The sequence below is a fragment of the Solanum lycopersicum genome, chromosome 11 (assembly GCF_036512215.1).
Source record: "Solanum lycopersicum chromosome 11, SLM_r2.1".
Taxonomy (NCBI): Eukaryota; Viridiplantae; Streptophyta; class Magnoliopsida; order Solanales; family Solanaceae; genus Solanum; species Solanum lycopersicum.
The window spans coordinates 60,075,908-60,096,742 of record NC_090810.1 but is presented as its reverse complement, the minus strand read 5'-3'; the positions used below and the strand labels follow the sequence as shown (position 1 = coordinate 60,096,742).

Genomic DNA, 20,835 nt, shown 5'->3' with positions numbered 1-20,835 from the left:
TAAACTTATAATTATACAAATGCAAATATTTCACTGTCCAATTCTCTTTTTAATCTCTCTTCCGTTGTATATAAACACAAAATATATAAATACAAATGAATAATTTGTGTTTGTATAAAACGAAAGAGAGACAAAATTTTCATATACAAATGTTTAAACTCGATTCAATTGTATGCAGATATACAAATACGATCGTTGATATACATACATACTAGTTACATATATACAATTATCTAACTGATATACATATACAACTCGCGTCACTCCACTCTTTGCCCTCTCTCACCCTCCTCCCTCCTCCCTCTAACATGTAGTTACGAATAGTAGTTAGCAAAGTATAAATATGGAGCATAATTAAAATTATTTTAGTAGCCATCTTTTATATATATATATATATAACAAAGTTTTTAACTAAGATGTACAACAAAAATACATTAGCATAGCAGACTTTTTTTCCTACAAAAAGGTTTTGTAATAATTATAAAGAATAAATCTCTCCTCGTGAAGATCGATTAATATTTCAAATCTTAAAATGTTAGGTATATTTGATATTTTGTTATGATGTATTGTACTAGTTAATAATCTTATAAGTTATATGCATAATGTCAATTTAGTGTAATGTGTCTTTATATTTGATTTTTATATATATGACTATTGATCCATCAACTCATATATATATCATATATTTTTTTAAGAGAAGACTATCAAAATTTCAAATAAAGAAAATTAGAGCATAGAGACCTAAACACAAAAATAAATCCAAAAGATTCAACATCTATACTAAAGACATGATTCTCCTTTATTTCTTCAAAAAGATATGCCTTTTTCTAGTGGGGTTTGTTCTACTTTGTAGGAATTCTCAAGGAAAAAATAATGTTTTGTCCAATATAGATAAAGTTTTGAAAATTAAGGATGAACAATAGTGGGGCCACATATATAGGCGATTTCAGTCTTCAAATATATTCAAATTCTCATTGATAATTGATACATACGTAAGTGACTGAATAACGATTACTAGTGATTTCGACATCATGCATGACAGTAAATTAGGATGTTACTATCTATTGATAGTGTATATCCACTAAGCAATAAGATTCTATAGTTGTTGATGAGGATGAAATTCAAATGGTATATATATGTGAACCTTTAAGGATAACTTATGGACGATCCATATTTCCCTTTACATCTTTCTCGTTTGGTTTTTCAATATTATAAACGAATATATAAACATGGTAAGAAAAATGACACAACCTTGGAGGTTTTTTTTAGTTTTTTTATTTAGTATTTAATAATTACACTAGAGCTCGATTAATTTAAATTTCAATCAGATATAAAACTAAGCCAAGATTTGAATTTTGTGCGTTCAAGATTCTTCTACAATAACCTAAACTCATATATTACTACACATTGCATACCCGCACTAGAAGGCAATGTCGTTAGAAAAAATATCTTGTAATGTATTTAACTAGAAAATAGATTATGTTCTTAGAGAAATATCTACTCGTTAATGAATCTCGTGTGTAAAAATGTGAATTCTTTTTATAGCAAAACAAAAAGACGTATTATATCCATAATATATTAAGTGTTAAAAACCAAATTATGCGCTAATTAAAATAGCGTGTTATGTTATAATCAGACACCTCCGCGCGCCCACGAAGGAATATATGTGCGTGGCAGCGCTATTGCCAAGCATACGCAAAAGTTGTGTTGCCCTTTGCAACCCATACAATTGCAATGGAATAAACCAAAACAATAGTTTTATTACTAATATGTACATGACATATTCGGAGGTCGAGCTAAATAAGGTTAAGAAGATTCATTCAAATCTGTTTTGATAAAAAATTATATTATTTAATTTATGCATGATTAATTTTTTATGATATTGAATACAATTTATCTTTTCATATTTTGAACCTCTTTAGTGAAAATTTTAATTACGTCGGAATATAAATTTACTAGACTATCTTTTCACAACTTCTTGTTTGTAGGCACTCATATCAACTTGTTGTTGAGAGGTCAAAGGGTTCCATATGTTTTTTTTTATCCCTCACTCAATTTGGTGGAAGAGGAATATAATAAAAGGGCATGCCAATTGTCATGTTTTGAGTTACTAATAACTCTATTCTTGGGATATACTATTATACCCTTACTTGTATACAAGTATAGTACTATACTAGTTAGTACAAATAAAACATACATTAAATTAAAGGAATAAATGAGATGCATAAACATTTTATTATAAATAAAGTTAAAATTCTTTAGTCTTACTGGTTATTGATGATTTTTAAGTTTAGATATACTCTTTTTCCATGAATCAAACTAATAGACGATATTATATTCAATGTGAAAGATCTTTTTTCATCATTATATTATATACTGTTTTTTAGGAATGCATAGCATGTGTATGCTAGATCATGATAATTTTCTTCAAATAATTAAAATTCATATGACATCATGGTTGACATATATTATTAGTGTGACCACAACTTATGTATCAATATTTCCAAAAAAGTATTCATTTACTGGTAAAAGATTCGTCAACTTGATCTTGATGTCCCATTACTTTCACTTGTCTAAATCATAGAATATGTGAAGGTATATAAATAAAGAGGAGATTAATAGACTGGAAAATGAAAGTTCGAAAATATTGAGAACTAAACTTTTCAATCGTCATATTCAATGTGATTCCATAAATAAGGTTTTGAGGAGGAAAAAGTGTACGTAGAATTAAAATTCAAAAAAATATGGAAAATACAAGGTTAAAAGAAGCTTTATGAGTCTGTGTAAAATATCAGTGTTTTTAAAAACGTATTTTGGGGCAAGTCTCAGAGTGAGATGTACCAAAAACGCTTCGAAGCGCAAATCAAAGACATAGATCCATAGGGTGTAAGCTCCGAGCTTAAAATTAAGTTTTTTTTTAAAATACCTTTTTTGCTTTAAATCATATTTTTTAAAATTGGTGTAATGATATTTCTCAAATAGTAATTGTTATATTTTTTTCTTCATCATTGATTATTAATACTTTTTTATTCAAATAAAAATTATAATAATTTTTCTATATATTATAAGTTATTTGTAAAATAACAGAAAGTTTTACTTTTCCTTATTTTCTTAGTAATAAAATTCTAAAATTGAAAATACCTGAGATTATGCCCCGTAGAGATATAAGACTTACGTCCCGTGTTTAAGAGATTACGTCTCACCTCATATTGCATAAAACGTCTCGCTTCACATTCCCACCTTTTAAAACACTACAAAATAGTAAAAGAAAAGGAGAAGAGGATCGGAACAAATAAGATGTTCGAAGCTAGAACTCTGCTCTCTTATGTGAAAGAGAGAAACGTTTGACAACCTAGCTACTAACCTTCTATCTAATTCCCGATCTTTGTGCTATCCTATTTACGATAGTTGATTGTCGGCGATAACATAGTAAAAGAATAATTTTGAAAAGGTTTTTTAACTCGATTATGAATAAAGTAGAGAGTGGAACCATCGAGGAGTTCATTTTGAATAATGATAATAAATCTAAGTGAAGAATCAAACTTGAAACGAATATAATAAAGGGGCGTAAGCTTATTAGTGAACACAACACCCCAGTTATTTGTTGCCTATGTGTTACTAACTTCTTAGTTTTTATGACTTATGGAGATTTATAAATAATTGTAGCTGAATTTTTAGTTTTTCTTGTTCAATTTTGGCAATGCTTTATTTAAATTAAGAATTTATTGAAAATCAGATCTTTATCTTTATGAGATAAGGATAACATTTATATACGTACATTTTATAATCTCGAGATCCTACTTTTTAACTCGGGGTATGCTGTTGTTTGTTTAATTTTAGTTGAGTAATGTGATTTTGGTCCAAGAAAAGAAAGAAAAAGGATCATGTGATTTGGACCATTTTATCAAATCTTTTTTCTTCTTTGAATTCTCACTTCCCCCCTATATATACAGACAATTCTAGCCTTTAGAAATAGCATGTTATAATCCTTTGTATTTTTCAAAGATATTATATTTTTGTTTACAATATTCAATTTTTCATTCCTTTTTAAGGTTTTTAAAAAAATGGAGAATCAAAAGAAACGCCAAGCTGCTTACATGAAGAGAAGCCTCTTGGATCAGGTCATATTTTTATTTAATTTATTTGGTTACATATAATTATGTATCTCTTAATATAGGAAATTTCACAAATTATTCTATAGGAAATCCAATTGTTAAAGTATTATTTATTTTGGTTCTAGACCAACACTAACTTGTTCCTTTGTTTACGGTCAAAAGACATTCGTATAAGGTTCCTAACTTTCTTTTTCCATTCACGTCTCCTCCATTTCAATGTAAAATTCGCCTAAGGTGTAATGTGCACTCCTTCTTTAGAGGTTTGCCTCCCGTATAATGGTGGTCGAACTATTAAAATATTGTCTACTTTGGCCTTAGGTCCACATTGGTTCGATTTTTATCCCTGAATATTAACTCACAACAATTAATTCTGAACTCATTCTTATAAGATCCCTAACTTTCTTCTCTCGTTTTGATATGAAATTCGTGTAAGGTGTAATGAGCATCCTAGGAAATAATGTTTGATTGATTTATATGCAGGGATACCTTGATGAACAATTTATTCATCTTGAAGAGTTGCAAGATGATGCAAACCCTAACTTTGTTGAAGAAGTTGTCAAGTTGTTTTACACAGATTCAGCTAGATATGTTCGAAATATTGAACTTGCATTGTAAGAAAAAAGTATTTTCTGTTACAAAATTATGTATTAATATCATAAACATGAATATTAGTTCTAACATTCAATCAAGTGTAGTCACCCCCTTATAGAGGACTAAAGAATTCGCCACAAAAAAATCATATTTTTTCGAAAAGAGTTATTCACCCATCACACGTATAAAATTGTCATATATATAAACAAATATATACGAGACATTTAAGGAACTCACCTTATAATAATATCAATATAGCATCATATAAAAAATAACAAAAAACTCATTTTCTCACGCAATTTAATAAATACTCTATTTCTTCCAGAGTCATTTTTCTACATGATTTACAAATGTATACATCATGCGATTAGAAAATTTTAATTACTACTTGATAAAATTAATATTGTTTTTCTTTTGTTCTATGCAGGGAAAATGGACCCTATGATTTTGCTAGGCTGGATAATATGATGTACCAATTCAAGGGTAGCAGCTCAAGGTATCATATCCAACTTCACAAGAACACATCTATTGACGATGCAAAAAATATTTATATGATGAGATTACCTAAAACGTAATCACACATTTTTTAGTAATATTAATTAATAATCTGAAATAAGCAACATGTTAAATTACACTGTACAACAAAAATAACATACCCAACGTAATTTTATGAATGAAATTTGAAGAAGGTCAAGTGTATGAAACCATACCTCAACTTGGAAACATTTTGAGTGACCTTTTCAAAGAGTAACAATTAACAAAAGAAATAGAAAGTATTTTGAATCTATTTGGGTCCACATTTGGAAATTCCCTTGAATACAGTCAAACTACAAAAGTGAATAATGAAAAAGCAATTATTGAGTAGGTTGAATAACCAATTAAATTTTAGATTTTCTAGCGATTTTCATTTTTTCACCTCAAATCTCTGAGGATTGGAAGGTTATTTCTAGTAAACCCTCGACTCAGGAACATGAGAAAATGAAGCAAGTAACAACAACAAGATAATAAGATAAACAACGTGAAAGAAACAACATTTACTACATGAATTACAATATTAATATTAGAACTTTTGTTGCAGCATCGGTGCCAGAAGAGTAAAAAGACAATGTTCTCAGTTTCAGGAATACTGTAATGCAAAAAATATAGAGGGGTAATTGTCTTCTTCTCTAAACCAATAGATATTTGAAAATTAAATGTGCAATTTTTCTTAAATGACCAATTTTGCAGGTGCAGAAACATTTTCCAAGGAGTGAAGCAAGAGTATGCTACTCTAAAGACTAAGCTTGAGACTTACTTTCAGGTCTCTCTCTCTCCAACTCTCTAAAACATACAAATTCAATCTCTCCGTAACAATGTTGTTTGCTCAAATGTTTTCTAGTTGCTACGACGAAGTGCTACTATAGAGAACATACGATATAATACAACATGAAAAGTTCCCAAAAAAACTAGACCATTATAAAATTTTGTTATAAGAAGGTCCTGTAGGACAATCTCTAATCTATATTATCTGTCATTTAAAAAACAATCACCTCAATAAACATATATAACAGCCTTAATTTAATTTTTTTTTATAACACCTTAACTACCTTCTATCTCTTTTAAGTGTCTCATTTGGAGGCTCAAGGCTGAAAAACCCGTGTGCTAGCTAGCAAGTTCTTAGTGTCTTTTAATCAACACTCCACTAATTAGACCGGTAAAATAAAATCTGAAAAAAAAGAAGGTAATGCATACTTCTGATTTTTCTGAAATGACGATTAAATTTACCACAACGAGAAATAATTTAGCACCCACTTGATGAATCCAATGGTATTTTGCTAATAATATTTTGGAATCTTGAATCTGTCCCCATATATGTAGTATGTGATGTTTATGGCTCATTTTTTGTTTACCATTTGAACTCTGTAGATGGAAAGATAAGCTTCACTGATGTTGAAAGCAAGCATCAGATTCGAAGTGAACAAGCCCATCATCATGACCTTCCTTCAACTAGCTGATATATATATCCAATGAAGGATAGTTGGATATTGTACCATATATAAATATTCTTATCTTGAAATAATAATAACTATATGGCATTTAAGAAAATGTATTTGCCACTCTGTTGTATAAAACCTGTCAAAGCTTATTAATGCAAAGTTCATGTTTTCAATAGAACATCTATTTCTGTCTTCTATTTCCAGAAAAATAAATAATAATTGACACCCTCAGGCCTCCATGACAGTGTCGTAAATACTTGTCCACCCACATTCAGTGTTTAAAACAAATCAAACAATTAAACCTGAGCAGTTGAGAACTAAAGAATAAAATGTCACTTAACCAAGGTCAAGTGATAATAGTTTGTATAAAAAAACACATGTTTGCATCAACTGAGTTGGTGTAAACGTTGTTTCTCTTAGTTAAACCTATGAAAATAGAAATTTAAATAAATTTCAGTTTTCATATTTACAACAAACATCATACTGGTATAGTTGCACAAGTGAGATCCGGGGAGGGTAAGAGGTACTTAGATCTTAACCCCACCTTTTCAGGGTCCAGGGGCGGTTATGATAAGACCCTCGGGCCTCGGCAGGATTATAAACGAAAGGAAAAATAGAGATGAAGAGACGAGACACAATCATTTAATTAAAATTCATGGGGAACAAAATAGCACGAGCTAATTGCTATGATCAACTATTTTAGCCTTCCATGATTTTCCTATCAAAATAGCAGAAGTTTTTGGAGAGTCCTGAATATTGAGAGGCCAGACTCTCTATTGTCAGACCAAGAAAAAAAAATTCATACAGTATCAAAACATAACTTGGTAAACCTGAACTGTAGCCTGCATTCCTCCAGGAATAGTAATCATGTATAACTGACTATGCGGATCATCATCTCGTTCTTCAATGCCAGTATCAAGCTACGCAAAAAAATTGAAACGCACAGCAATGACCAGTAATTCAGCGAGTCCTTGCAGAAGTATGAATGCTAATGAACCTAAGATAGAACCAAAACTATTAATACATATTGTGATGAAAAAGCTGGAACAAGAGATATCTATGAATGCTGTGTTAAGATAACCTAGTAGTTAACATACCGAAGTTGTGCTCACGTTGTTGATGAAGATGCAAAGAGTCATCGAACACGGCCAATATCCTTGAAATACTCATGTTCAAGGGCACTTTTGGCAGTGATTCTCTTGCTGGGGTCCAAGCAGAGCATTTTCTGAAAGTAACGAGGCCATGGATTTAAAGATAAGATTGAAACCCCTATGCATATAATTGTATAAAACACCTATTTGTTGTGCACATATTGTGGAGGAAGGCACTATATAATCCTTCATATGATCTGCGAAACAGCAACACAATGATTTGCATACAAGCAACTGCAACCAAACAGTCCTAGGCCCCAATAGGTGATATCCAAGAATAAGTTAAAAAATAACAAATACAAAGAGCAGAAGGGAACAAAAAGACCTACGCTAAAGTGACTGAAACAAGAATATGAATGAGCACTGCAATTTGGAACTTCCCTTTCCCCTGACAACATTTATTTACTCAAGTCTCTTTTCCCTACCAATGTCACAAATGTCATTCAGAATAGTTATAATTATTCTAGCTGTGAGTACCTAAAACTATTTCACCGGATTTTCTCAGAGAAAATAGGCAGAAAGGTTGGAGTTTCATTCAGAATACAAGAAAACTTTCTTACACACAAGATGTATATATCATTTAGAAAAGCAAACTTACACCAAGGAGATCAAATCCTGCTGTATCAAGATTCGGGACTAAAGTTGCCAGATCCTGCAAGGTAAAGAACTTGAATTCAGCATTCTCTAGAAATGCAATAATGTTGGCAAGAGAATCAGACTAGTCCTAAAGGTGGAAAAAAAGAGAAAAATAATTAAACTCTAAATTACCTTAGGACTCCATTTTGGAAATGAAGATTTATAATCAGGCAAAGAAGTCACTCCAGGCCATGTATCCTCATTTGGAGTACCCACCACTCTTCATACAGAAATAGTAGAGAATCATGACAATAAGGAAAAGATTTAATAATAGAGAGGAAAAGAGTCATAAACTGTACTACAAACTCAATCTTAATACCTTCTCACAACCTAACAACCCCATACAGAGAGAGAGAGTTGATTATAAATATTAGTAATTGATTGACTTGTGTGTCTTTCAGCATGAAGAGTTCAGAACTTTCAAGCCTTTAAAATTTAATCAAACCCCTCCTAAGCCTCTTTCTTAATTCTAATTTTGGTCTGTGTCATAACAGCGGCCACTCAACCCATCCATGAACAACCATTGAATAAAAATGACTTTCTTTCAAATGGAATTTGGAATGATCGACAAGGAGGACGACAGGTCATAAGGAGATAATAAAATTACTTCCTACAAAAAGTCAAAACAAATAGCGAGTATGTTCACTTTAAGAAGTAACAAAGCATTCACTAAAGGACTGGCTATGCATGTTAACACCTGAAAATGCTGAAAAGTTCATCAATCTCTGAGTCACCAGGAAAAAGGGGCTGCTGGTTAACCATCTCGGCAAATATGCAACCAGCCGACCACACATCAACCGGAGTAGAGTAGTGCCTTGATCCAAGCAGTATTTCTGGTGCCCTGTACCATAATGTCACCACCTGAAACAATGAAGTCTACTGTTGGAAATGAAAAGAAACAAGCTCAAAAGGGTCGACGACATGCTAGAAAACAAAAAATGAACAGAGTATCTGTTTTTATAATCAATGAGACACAGACATGATAATCCAATCATTTTAATTTTTCAGCCAAACAGAAAACTTAAGCAGGAAAAAGGTTGTTCATTTAGACAGGATACCAGATGTTAAAGAGAGGCATCAGAAGTGACAACAGTCTCTGCTCATAGTAACTACTTTCTGGTCAAGTTTGAAATGGAACAACATGAGACAATGTTAATACAGGCTGGTTTGGTAATTTTGTTTCATAGAGCTGGAACATATGTACATACCTCATGAGTAAAAGTTCTAACAGGAATACCAAATGCTCTACCCAATCCAAAATCTGCAAGCTTTAACACATTGGTGCGTGGATCTATCAGCAAATTCTGAGGCTTTAGATCTCTGTGGAGAACTCTACGAGAATGACAATAAGCAAGACCACGGAGCATTTGATACACAAACGACTGCAAAATTGAAGATATTACTTCATTAACCAAGAAGAAGAAACCTCTCAACCCGACAACTTTTTACCATTAGGTGGTGATACTTTCCCACATTACATACTCTGATAATCATATATTTTAACTACTGTGTAACGGTGCATCTCCTTCCTCTTCAACTAAGACTGCTAAACGGAGGCATGACAAACTTCATAAAGAAGTAATGCAACAGATGAGGCAGCTAAATATAACAATAATTGCAACCTCCAACGGAATATAGATCTTAATCTTACTCACTTTTACAACACCGGTATCCTTAGAGAATTCAGGACATGAATCCATGTGCTTCTTCAAATCCAAGTCAAGATATTCAAAGACTAAATATAATCGCCTCTCACTGTGAACCACATCCAGCAACCTGTTTCCAAATAAGATTAGAGAAGTTAACTTCAAAATAGCTTTTCCAACATCAAAAAGAAAAACTTAGTACTGCCACCCAAATTACTGTTGTATACATGCTTGCATCTCTTCTTTAGTTTCTAACTCCTAATTCAATCAGAAAAGGCAAGAATGTTACTCCAGAAATAAACATAACACCATCATCCACAACATTCATAGTATCCCCCCCCCCCCCCCTCCCTCCCTCCCTCCTTTTGGTCCCCCTTCCATTTAGAGTTGTAATTACACAAAATTGAAATTCCCAAGGTAGACAGAAGTCCGTACCTACAACATTACACCCTGGCTCATTCACACCTATCTCATATATATACACATACATACACATACACATACACATACACATACACACACACATTACAAGTAGGAGGCTCTAAAGTGCAAAGTTGGATTACCAATTTACCCTTATACTAAATCCAAACGTTATTAAAAATTTAATTAATTAAATAGTAAATAGTAAAATTTCTATAATATTTTGAGCTGGTATACATGTGAGTAATTAATACAAAAAATTTTAAGAAAATAATTACCCCTTTAGATAGATACATGTACATGTTTCATCTTCCAAAATTAATGTTCCTATTTAATCTTTTTGTCTTTCATTTATTGTAATACTTGACCTTTCAACTTTGAAGAAAATATCAAGACAAGAAGATTTGTGTGAAAATTATAAGGTATATTGATGTGATTATAGGGTTAGATAACACTTAAATTACCAGAATATTGAAGTTTGAACTGTTTGTTTTTTACTTATTCGCATAGATCAGAATTATGATGAGACCACTCCATTTATGTAGTTGAATCAATGTCACTTTTGTTAAATTGTCTTCCAGGATTCTTTAACTCTTCTTTTATAGTAAAAGGTTGAGCTTGACTTCCAGGACTTTTAACTCTTCTTTTATCATCAAAGGTTGAGTGTTTATTATTATAGCTTCGTTTCAATTTGGATTATCAAGTCAAAGCACGTAAAAATTGTCTTAAAATATTTCTATCTTCCTTGGTATTTAATTATATAATGGAAAAATTTAAGTACCAACGATTGCGCTTTAATTCTTTAGTTATGACATCATAATTAAGTTTCCTTAGTTATAAATTTGAATTACTTAATTGCATTCTACTTAATGAGAAAGAGATTTTCATCTTCTACTAATTAATATCATTTTATATTCTTGAATGTGTATCATATAACTATTCATTTATTATTTTTAAAGAGAACAACGTTAAATGAAGAACTATTGTAAATGTGGGCCATGAAAAGTTTCAACTGCCAGAAAATTATCTCTCTAACAATCAATAAATAATTCTCCATAAACAAGAGATGGTAAAACATAAAAGAGAAATTAATGGTGGGGCATCATTATTACAACGGAGAGATCCTTTTTTCTTATTGGTTTCTTGTTATTGTGGAATTCGTCATCAAGATGGGTCACAAAAGAGGCTTTTGGTCCCTTGAAGAAGAAGAAGACGAAGCAGCATGTGTAATTTTTGATAGACTAATTAGAACTTTATCTTCTTAGCTTATGTTCTTTTTCTTCTTGTAATTTATCTTCTTGTAATTTAATTAGAACTTTATCTTCTTAGCTTATGTAATTTAGAGCACCATGCATTCACAATAATAAACAAGAGAGAAGAAGAAGAAGAAGAAGTTCATTACATAGATGACTCGTAGCAATAACCGAATGTAAGTCCAAATATATGAATATCTGATCATCTATAGCACTGTTGACTCTTTAAAAGGTTGTTAATATCTACTTGGTGGTTATCTTTGAAAATAGTAACCTTCGTGTTATAACTATGTCAAAAGTCATTCAACTTGATAGATTGATCACTAATTATAACTCAAATACAATTTCAAAAAAAATTATGTGACTTTTTACTAGTTCATACTCATTGTTATGGAGTACACACCCAGATTCTAGTAATACTACAAGTGGAAAGCTCCAAAGTGAATACTTGATTACCATTTCACCCCTACACTATATCAAAATATTAAAAATATCTAATTTATTAAATATAAAGTAAATACAATTATAATAAATATTTTAGGAGATATAAACACAATAATATTTGTTGTATTAAAGAAAGACTGTATCAACGTGAATAATTTATTAATGAGTTATAAAGTCTCTGCGAAAGCTTTTTTAGAACTTGTATATCACCTTTTGAGCTTCCTATTTGTATCAATGTAAGTACTAACATCTGCTAGAATTTATTTCAAAACCAACGTGATCATTATACATCAGGTTCTTTAATTCTTGCAACTGTAAAGACGCTTTCTTTTAAATTTTAAAAAATAACAAAGTGAAGGAAGGGGGTAAAAACTGGATAAATACCCAGTGTAGTTCAAATAACATTACTGCTCCAAAACAGCAAACGTGAATTTACTGATATGGAGGGCAAGTAGACACGTGCATTAGGTTTCCGTTATAACTTGCATCACATTGATATTATAATCACAGGAAAGCAAAATTGCTTGCAATCACAATCATATAGTTCATATCGGTTATAAATAAAGAATAAAGACCATATCTTACCTCACAATATTTCCGTGCTGCATCTCTTTTAAAAGAGAAATTTCTCTTATAGCTGTGCTAGGCACTCCCTCATCTTCTTGTTCCAGCCGTATTTTTTTTAGAGCAACGATTTCCTTGGTTTCACGAACGAAGGCCTTGTACACTACACCATATGTTCCTTCCCCAATCTTCCCAATTTTTTCATACTGCAAGTACCCCCGATGTTACCATCCAAAGAAGCATAGAGTACATAAGGAGTGACAAAGATACAGAGAAATACTCTGTTACCTGGTCCATCTAGGTCAATATGGATGAATCCCTGAAAAGAGAAGCAAGATAAATAGATAAGAAACTCAGTCATAAAAGAGGAAATAAATAAAATACTATTGTCCAGCTTAACAAGAAAAAATTATCCTAAAGATAGTGTACACTCTACTGACTAGTAACATAGCCATATTTTCACGTTAATGTAAGCGTGAGCAAGGTACATGGCCCAAGGTCCATGTCAAATGGACTTTGGACCTAACTATTCTTTTCAAAGGTCACATCACTAAGTTTACAAAACCAAAACCACAGTAATACACATAAGAAATCAAAGCAGAAATCTCCGATTAACCAACATGCTGTCAGCTCTAACAACACCAAAATTCAGTAAAAATGGAATCAGCATAAACAACAAATCAAGAAAATACTCGAAGCGTTCAAAAATTAACATTAAAAGGCAACATATCTTGACCTAAACGTCAGCAAATGAATACAACCATAGACATACTTCAGAAGAAATGAAGCGCTGAATTATTCCATCACCACAACACTGAGCTTACAAACCAAATCAAAGCTACATCTCTAGAAACATATAGCAAAAAGGTGAGGAAAAAGTATCAATAACTATGTGTGTGTGTGTAACAGGAAGTTCGGAAGAAATGGAATGCTACACTATTCCATCACCAAAACAAGGAATAGAGAAGACCAACCACATCCAAATCTAGTAATCTACACCAAAGAATAGGAAAAAAAACATAAATAATCACACACAGAAACACACAAAGATATTTACAGCTACATGTCTAGTATACAGGGAAAAGATGAACAAAAAATATCAATAACCATATGTGTGTGTCATGAACTTCAGAAAAAATTCAGTGCTACATTATTCCATGACCAAAACGAGTACCAGAGAAGATCAAGCACAGCCTCAAATCTAGTATCTACAGCCAAAAAAAAACATAATGTACCGCTACATAAATAGTCATAATATACACCTAAAATTGAAAGAAAAAAAATATCAACAACTATATGAGTGCATATTATGAACTTCATCAGAAATTGAGTGCTACATTATTACATCACTATAGTGAGTAACAGAAAAGATCAAGCACAACCTCAAATCTAGTAATCGACAGTGAAAATAAAAACAAAAAACATACTGTACAGCTACATATATAGAAGTAATATACACCGAAAATTGTGAAGAAGAAAATATCAATACCTATATGAGTGCGTATTATGAACTTCAGAAGAAATTGAATGCTACATTACTCCATCACCAAAACAAGTAACAACGAAGATCAATCACAGCCTCAAATCTAGTAAATTACAGCGAAAATAAAAACAAAAAACATACAGCAACATATACAGTCCTTGTATACACCGAAAATTCAAAGAAAAGAAATATCAATAGCTATATGAGTGCATATTATGAAAATTGAGTACTAAATTTATTCCATCACTAAAACGAGTAACAGAGAAGATCAATCACAGCCTCAAATCTAGTAATCTACGCCAAAATAGAAACAAAAAACATAATGTATAGCTACATTTATATCACTAATATACACCGAAAATTCGAAGAGAAAAATATCAATAGCTATATGAGTGCGTATTATGAACTTCAGAACAATTTGAGTGCTACATTACTCTATTACCAAAACAACATCCAAAAATCTAGTAAACTAGAGCAAAAATACAAATTAAAGCATAAATAACACATCTAGTTCTAGTAATCTACAGCGAAAACAGAAACGATTACACTTACAGAGAGAAGAAATGTACTGTTACATCTGTGTGTATAATATTATGAAATGGACAGAATTCAGGAGAAAAGCGGCAAATGTGAGTGGAGAAAACGAGTCGATCAGTAAACTGTTTCACATTCACCTTAGCACGGCAGAGATGAAGAACTTGCCGTCGTTACGCGGAGGATCGGAGATGAGAAGCAGCGGTGACTGTGGCGGGAGAATGAGAGAAAATGCCGCCGTAGAACCGTTTTGGACTGGAATCACAGCTTTACTCTTTGTTGGTCTTTCATATATATATATATAGGGGGCAAAAAGATCAATTAATTGAAACTAATTTGACTTTTTTTCTATTTTTAATTTTATTTATGAAAAGGAAAAGTTCTTTTATTAATCAAATTATTTAAAATGTTTTCCCTTTATGATGATTTTGTTTATTAATTAATTATAATCACTTTAGATTCACAAACTTATAATCAATATTTGCTTCATTTTTGAAGTAGTATGGTGGAGTTTCACCATTGTTTTTTCTTCGATTTTTGAGGATGAAATAGTCGTTGATAGTAAACATGAATATTATTGTGATAGAGAGAAGAATTTTTATTAGCTTTTTCGAAAAAAATTTAACGAACAATTTCAACGAAATTTTTTAATTTCTTATTTTACTATTTCCAACTCTATGAATACATAGTTATAACAAAGTTTTTCTTTTTCACATTAATAACCACTCTAAAAGGGAAATAATTTTATGCGGCGCTAATAATTTAATAACCATCTTTGTGTAATATTTCAATTTAAGTCCTTACATTATTTGGAGACTGAATATAGCAGAAAAAGATATATGATCTAATGAGACTAATATAAAACATTTTTCATGAGTGACTTCATAATGTGAATCTGAATTAGTCGAGCTTCAAAATGAATATCAAATAACAATAATGTATATTTATTTAACACCCCATAGTATTCGTTTATGTCCAACAAATTATTATTCTACTATCCTATTTGTTTTGTTTTGTTTAATTATTTATTTATTCATTTGTATCTCTAGCTATGATTAATATGATTTCCCAAGAACTAAAATGTCATGAACTTATTGTTGTGAATTTTATCACGAGCAAAAGTTGATGGTAAGATATTATTTGCACTAAATCTAATACATCAAATCAATAAATATATGATTTGTATTTAAATTTATAAAACTATCACTTAATCATATGATTAATTAATATATATATATATTCATTTTAAATAAATTACTTTGCTATAATAACTCGAATTAACACATCAGTGCTTTTATTCAGACATAGGAAGTTTTATATGGTAAAATTCAACTAGAGGTAAGTTTTTATTTTGCCAAAAGCTTCCATATTTTGCCCATTTCATAAAAGGGGTAGAAGTGTTTTAAGATTCAACTTTATGAATTCAAAATGTTGCCAAGTCAATTGACATTTGTGTAAACATATGTGTATACATTGTATATATACAGAGCAAACTACTGGATTCTATTGAGCTCGTAGATTATACTGTGTGTATTCATGTTCTGTAGATTACCAAAAATGTCAATCTAAATCAAAGATCAAATATCCAAATACAAGCCATTCCATTATATATAAGTTATAACCAACCAATAAGTCAATGACAAAAGCTCACAAGGAAACACAAAATGACAGCATAGTTGATACACAGGAGAGATTGATATTCTCCCCTTTACAGCACACAACACATCTTCATGGCCTCAATTATGTATGATATGAATACACTGCAAAAAAAAAATTAACTTAGTATAAGCTTGGTAAAAAAACACCAAAGAAAAGAAGCAAGGTATAAAGAGAGAATAGCTGGTCGGATTCACTATTTACTTTTCTGAGCCGGTATATGTAGATTATACATGGTTAGATACATATTATGCATCCGCGACTATTTTTAGTTTAAGCGATTGAATGGACCACTACTTGGGTTAATTCTTCACAAAGGATACCAAGGATGAAAAAGAGGTTAAGAGGTCAACTTACCAACATGCCTAGAGACCCTGTTCAATGATATAGTCACCCAACCTTTCAACAATCATATTACACTGGCCAGGAGTCATCGGCTCGTCATATATTCCAATGATCAACGCCTGGTTAGTCTTCTTAACAGTGATACCACCGGCACCCTGAAAATATGCAGGACCTAGTCAGGATGACAAATTATAGAAGGTCAAGTGTTGTCATGAGGGGGCTTCATCACATAATCTGAGCTAAATTCCAGTATCTCGTTTACGCATTGTGTAATCTACTTTCATGGATTACAGCAGGGAAAATGTCAGCAGAGAAGATTGACACTTTAATGGTCTCTGTTCAGAAATAATTAAGAAAACAAAAGTGTGTTCTCTAACAATTCAAACTTTATATTAGATGGTCACACATTTCCAACATGGTATCCGCACCGGCAGAGGTCGTAAGTTCAAATACTGTCACTCATTGACGAGAAGCATTTCCATGTGTTTGAGCTATGAAAAAGGATCAGATACACACATGAGGGGGGGTGCTGAGACATAATTATGTAAATAAAAGTTTGCTCTCTCTAGCCACTTAATAAGATGGCCACACAATTCAACAATATTTATTTGAATTGGTCTTCACAGATCTAAGTTGAAACGAGTGGATCATCTTATGGGGAGAGGTAATAATAAAAAGAAAAAAAGTGTTTTTGTACCAACAATATTAGCATAAACTGCCACAAAAGTTAAGCTTATTTGAGCATCTCAAAAAGGTTCAAGTGAGAGTTCATGACAACTTTTTTTTTGGACAAGGATACAAAACTTTTTTTATTCTCGGGGTTCAAACCTGAGACTTGTGCCATGTTTAGATTAAAGATACTCATTACTTCACAAGAAGACTACTTGCAAGGCAATAGTAGGAAACCAGGGTCTCGTACCTTCTTGCCTCGTATAACAGCTCCTGCCTCCCCTTGAATCACCATATACTTTGTTCCCCCAAGATGTAAACCAGTTGGAGCAAGTGTTCCAGGTTCAGCAAAGTCATTCATTATGGCTGTTATTTCTTCTGGTTTAAACTGCCAAAAAAAGAACACCATCAATGAAAAGCTCACCAAGTTAGTTTGTTGTCAGTGTCACTCTACATTGCTTCCAACAAGCCTTCGCACACAGGAATGACATTGAATAGTTTAGTAAATGAAGAAATTTATTAACTTAGTATGAACCATGAAAAAAGATACTCACACCAAAAGACCTTATACATCCACCAAACTATCAAATTCATAATTAAAAATCCAATTTTTAACATGCAATTTAAACACAAGCACAAATGAAAAGCTTAAGAAATAACAATATTCAGGTCTTTTTCTACAAGTGTATACAACAATTCGATTGCCAACTCATGCTAAATCAGTAGTTTTCCTATTTATTGACCGTGGCAAAATACCAGGTTTGCATAAAGACAAGTCATACGGGGAGATATCAACTTCTTGTACTGTCTTTAGATGAAGATATCAACTTCTACCAAGCTATTACAGGGACCAATGTGGAACTTCTACCGCTACACGCTGACATCAAACTGCATCAACTGAGCAGCCTGTTGGGGACACTCTGACCTTGACTATTTGGATTAATGACTACGGTCCCCGTAAGAGCTAATACACCCCGTAAAAATTAAACCTTTGACCAATTACATAGAAAGATTCAAGATTTGTAATAGTGGATGCTAATACACCCACAGTCAGTCATCCACTACCTACTGCTTGAATTCTATGCATAACGAAACGATTCTTAATTATTCAAATTTATCCTTTTTTCTCAAAAAACTATTTTCAAAACATTGTTTGGTTATACATTAGTGTAGTTCTTTGATTAGTTTTCTAAGAACGAAAATTTCACGTAAAAATCTTTTTCCTACTCACATAACTCTTTAAAAAAATTATAAGTGAAATGCATGTCCAATCACAACTTGAACTTCCAAATAACCATTTTTCAACTTCAACTTCAAATATCACTCAATATTCATGCCCAAACGCCTACTAAGTTTGCAACTATCTAAAAGAAATACTCCCAACGTCCCAATTTACATGTCTAACTTTCATTTTGGTTTATCCAAAAAGAGTATCTCTTAGGCGTCTTTAATTTAAGACCACAAAAATTCAAAAGTCTAACCTTTATTTCTTTTAACTTTGTGCTCGGTCAAATTAAGACACTTAAATTCGGACAGAAGGAGTAATAGGTGCAGGTCTTAAAGCTACGCTTTTGGTTCAATCCCTGTATTTATAATTATTTATCCACAAACACAGTAAGCAAAAGAGATAGTGATTCAAGACCCATAAACTAAAAATACTATCTTTACCTCTAGTGATACATATCAACTTCAAAATTCTGGATTTTGACCAAACTAAACGTAAACCCAAGTAAAATTGAACCAAGATAAGAAGTGGGTATGAAGCAAAACCTGAGGAAAATTAGCAGATTGAGCCCAAACGGAACCATCCTGACCGATGATAGCAGCAGAAGTGAGATGATTACCTTCAATATCACACATCAAATGATCATCAACATACGTTTGCCACGACATCTTCTTCTTCTTCTACTACTACTTCCGCTGCTGCTGCTGCTACTAAGTTTGGTTCAAGATCTGTGAAAAGATGGAGATAAATTGATGGGTTTTTCTAGAAGTTGCGTTGATTTAAAGCTGCCGCCTACTGTGATGACTCTGTTTTCTTTAATGTGAATTGGGGAATGGTCCTTTTCAAAAAATTTCCTCTGTTTTTCAGTGTTTGGTGCAGAATTAACTAATAATTCAAGTATAATATTATTATATTTCAGCAATCGCGATAAACTGATAAATATTTTTTAAAAATATGAAATCGTTTTTGTTAGTAAATGTTTTTCAATTGTGCACGATTCATTCTTGGGTGGAGTTCCAAAGAGAGTTTTTTTCATATTGACGATTTGAGTAGTAAGTGTGAGAGTTTTTTTCATATTGATGGTTTGAGTAGTAAGTGTTCTACCTATATATAAAGTCGTGCTGTGAATATAGAATCGTCTCTAATAAAACAAAATATTTCATCTCTCAAAGTGATATTTTCAGATAAATTTAGATTAATCTAATCTTAAAGTATCAATTAATATCGATTGAGAAATAAAATAAAAAACTAATTGCCAAGAGTGTGAAAAAAAAAAGGGGGAAAAATTGCATGTATCTTCTATTCATTGATTTGAGAGTTGATATCTAAAGGTTCTAACTATCATTTTGTATGAGATATAAAGTATAATCATTTTAAAAGATACGATGTAGGATAAAGCTCCTGAGGAGGAAGGCTTTTTCCCAAGGAATAGAAGATACTGAGCTTCGTACAACATAAAAATTAGCACACTTTCGAAAGAACATAAAATAGTAGAAGATTCAGCATGCAGAATACGACGATCATTATAAATTCACGAATTAAAGTCCAACGTGTGGTTTGAGATATAAAGTTGTCCAAAGATAAATTATTTCACAATTTATATTTTAGTAATAAAATAAATTATCTCATACATATACTGAAATAATGTATGTTAAAATAATTAATTATAAGGATCACTTGTTCCCGATCAAATAACCGTGCTTTTCTTACTATAAAAATTTACTTGCATTTATGTTCATATCAATTTAATTAAATAATTTGTATTATATGCATTTTTATATTTTTTCTTTATGGTTAACAAATGTACATTCTTACTTCATTTGTTAATTACTTGGTTGTGATTGAATACGTTGATTTGGTCCAAATAGTTAACAATGATAAGGTTTTCACCATTAGTTACGGTGAAGTACATTGGTTTGTGTATAACGTGTGTGGGACTCACATATTGATAACAAGTTAGTGTTATTTGAGAAGACAGACTAATCGTAGAAAAAGAAAGATAATTTTTTTTTTTTTATGTTAATCTTATTTGAAAAAATAAGACGCTTTGTAGTAAGAAAGATAATTTCAATTTTTTTTTATGTCAAAGCAGAACAATATGAGTATTTCAACGGACCTCTTTAATAA

At 31.6% G+C, this 20,835-nt stretch overlaps 3 protein-coding genes across 5 annotated transcripts; 1 reads left to right on the top strand and 2 right to left on the bottom strand.

The window, feature by feature from the left end:
* Window positions 1-3,585: 3,585 nt before the first annotated feature.
* LOC101249791 (histidine-containing phosphotransfer protein 4) lies at window positions 3,586-6,860 on the top strand. Of its 2 annotated transcripts, none has more exons than XM_069290772.1 (6): window positions 3,586-4,121; window positions 4,596-4,726; window positions 5,134-5,202; window positions 5,785-5,856; window positions 5,940-6,006; window positions 6,612-6,860. In XM_069290772.1, the coding sequence occupies exons 1-6, from the start codon at window positions 4,065-4,067 to the stop codon at window positions 6,621-6,623; spliced, it is 408 nt and encodes a 135-aa protein (XP_069146873.1). In that variant the 5' UTR covers window positions 3,586-4,064; the 3' UTR covers window positions 6,624-6,860. The 2 variants fall into 2 exon arrangements, with proteins under 2 accessions (XP_069146873.1, XP_004251188.2); XM_004251140.4 differs by having other exon boundaries at window positions 5,934-6,006.
* A 442-nt stretch (window positions 6,861-7,302) lies between these two features.
* LOC101248452 (cell division control protein 2 homolog) lies at window positions 7,303-15,108 on the bottom strand. Of its 2 annotated transcripts, none has more exons than XM_004251135.5 (10): window positions 14,954-15,108; window positions 13,085-13,115; window positions 12,818-13,002; window positions 10,125-10,245; window positions 9,678-9,851; window positions 9,167-9,330; window positions 8,602-8,689; window positions 8,432-8,485; window positions 7,780-7,907; window positions 7,303-7,679 (listed from the first exon to the last, which is right to left on the bottom strand). In XM_004251135.5, the coding sequence occupies exons 2-9, from the start codon at window positions 13,091-13,093 to the stop codon at window positions 7,818-7,820; spliced, it is 885 nt and encodes a 294-aa protein (XP_004251183.2). In that variant the 5' UTR covers window positions 13,094-13,115; window positions 14,954-15,108; the 3' UTR covers window positions 7,303-7,679; window positions 7,780-7,817. The 2 variants fall into 2 exon arrangements, with proteins under 2 accessions (XP_004251183.2, XP_004251184.2); XM_004251136.5 differs by having other exon boundaries at window positions 14,832-15,078.
* Window positions 15,109-16,340: 1,232 nt separating this feature from the next.
* On the bottom strand, window positions 16,341-19,538 carry LOC543830 (profilin). Its single transcript, NM_001247209.2, is given in 4 exon segments — window positions 16,341-16,573; window positions 16,827-16,969; window positions 17,734-17,871; window positions 19,254-19,538. Coding segments are annotated over 3 exon segments (396 nt in total). The 5' UTR covers window positions 19,377-19,538; the 3' UTR covers window positions 16,341-16,573; window positions 16,827-16,834.
* Between the last annotated feature and the right edge of the window lie 1,297 nt (window positions 19,539-20,835).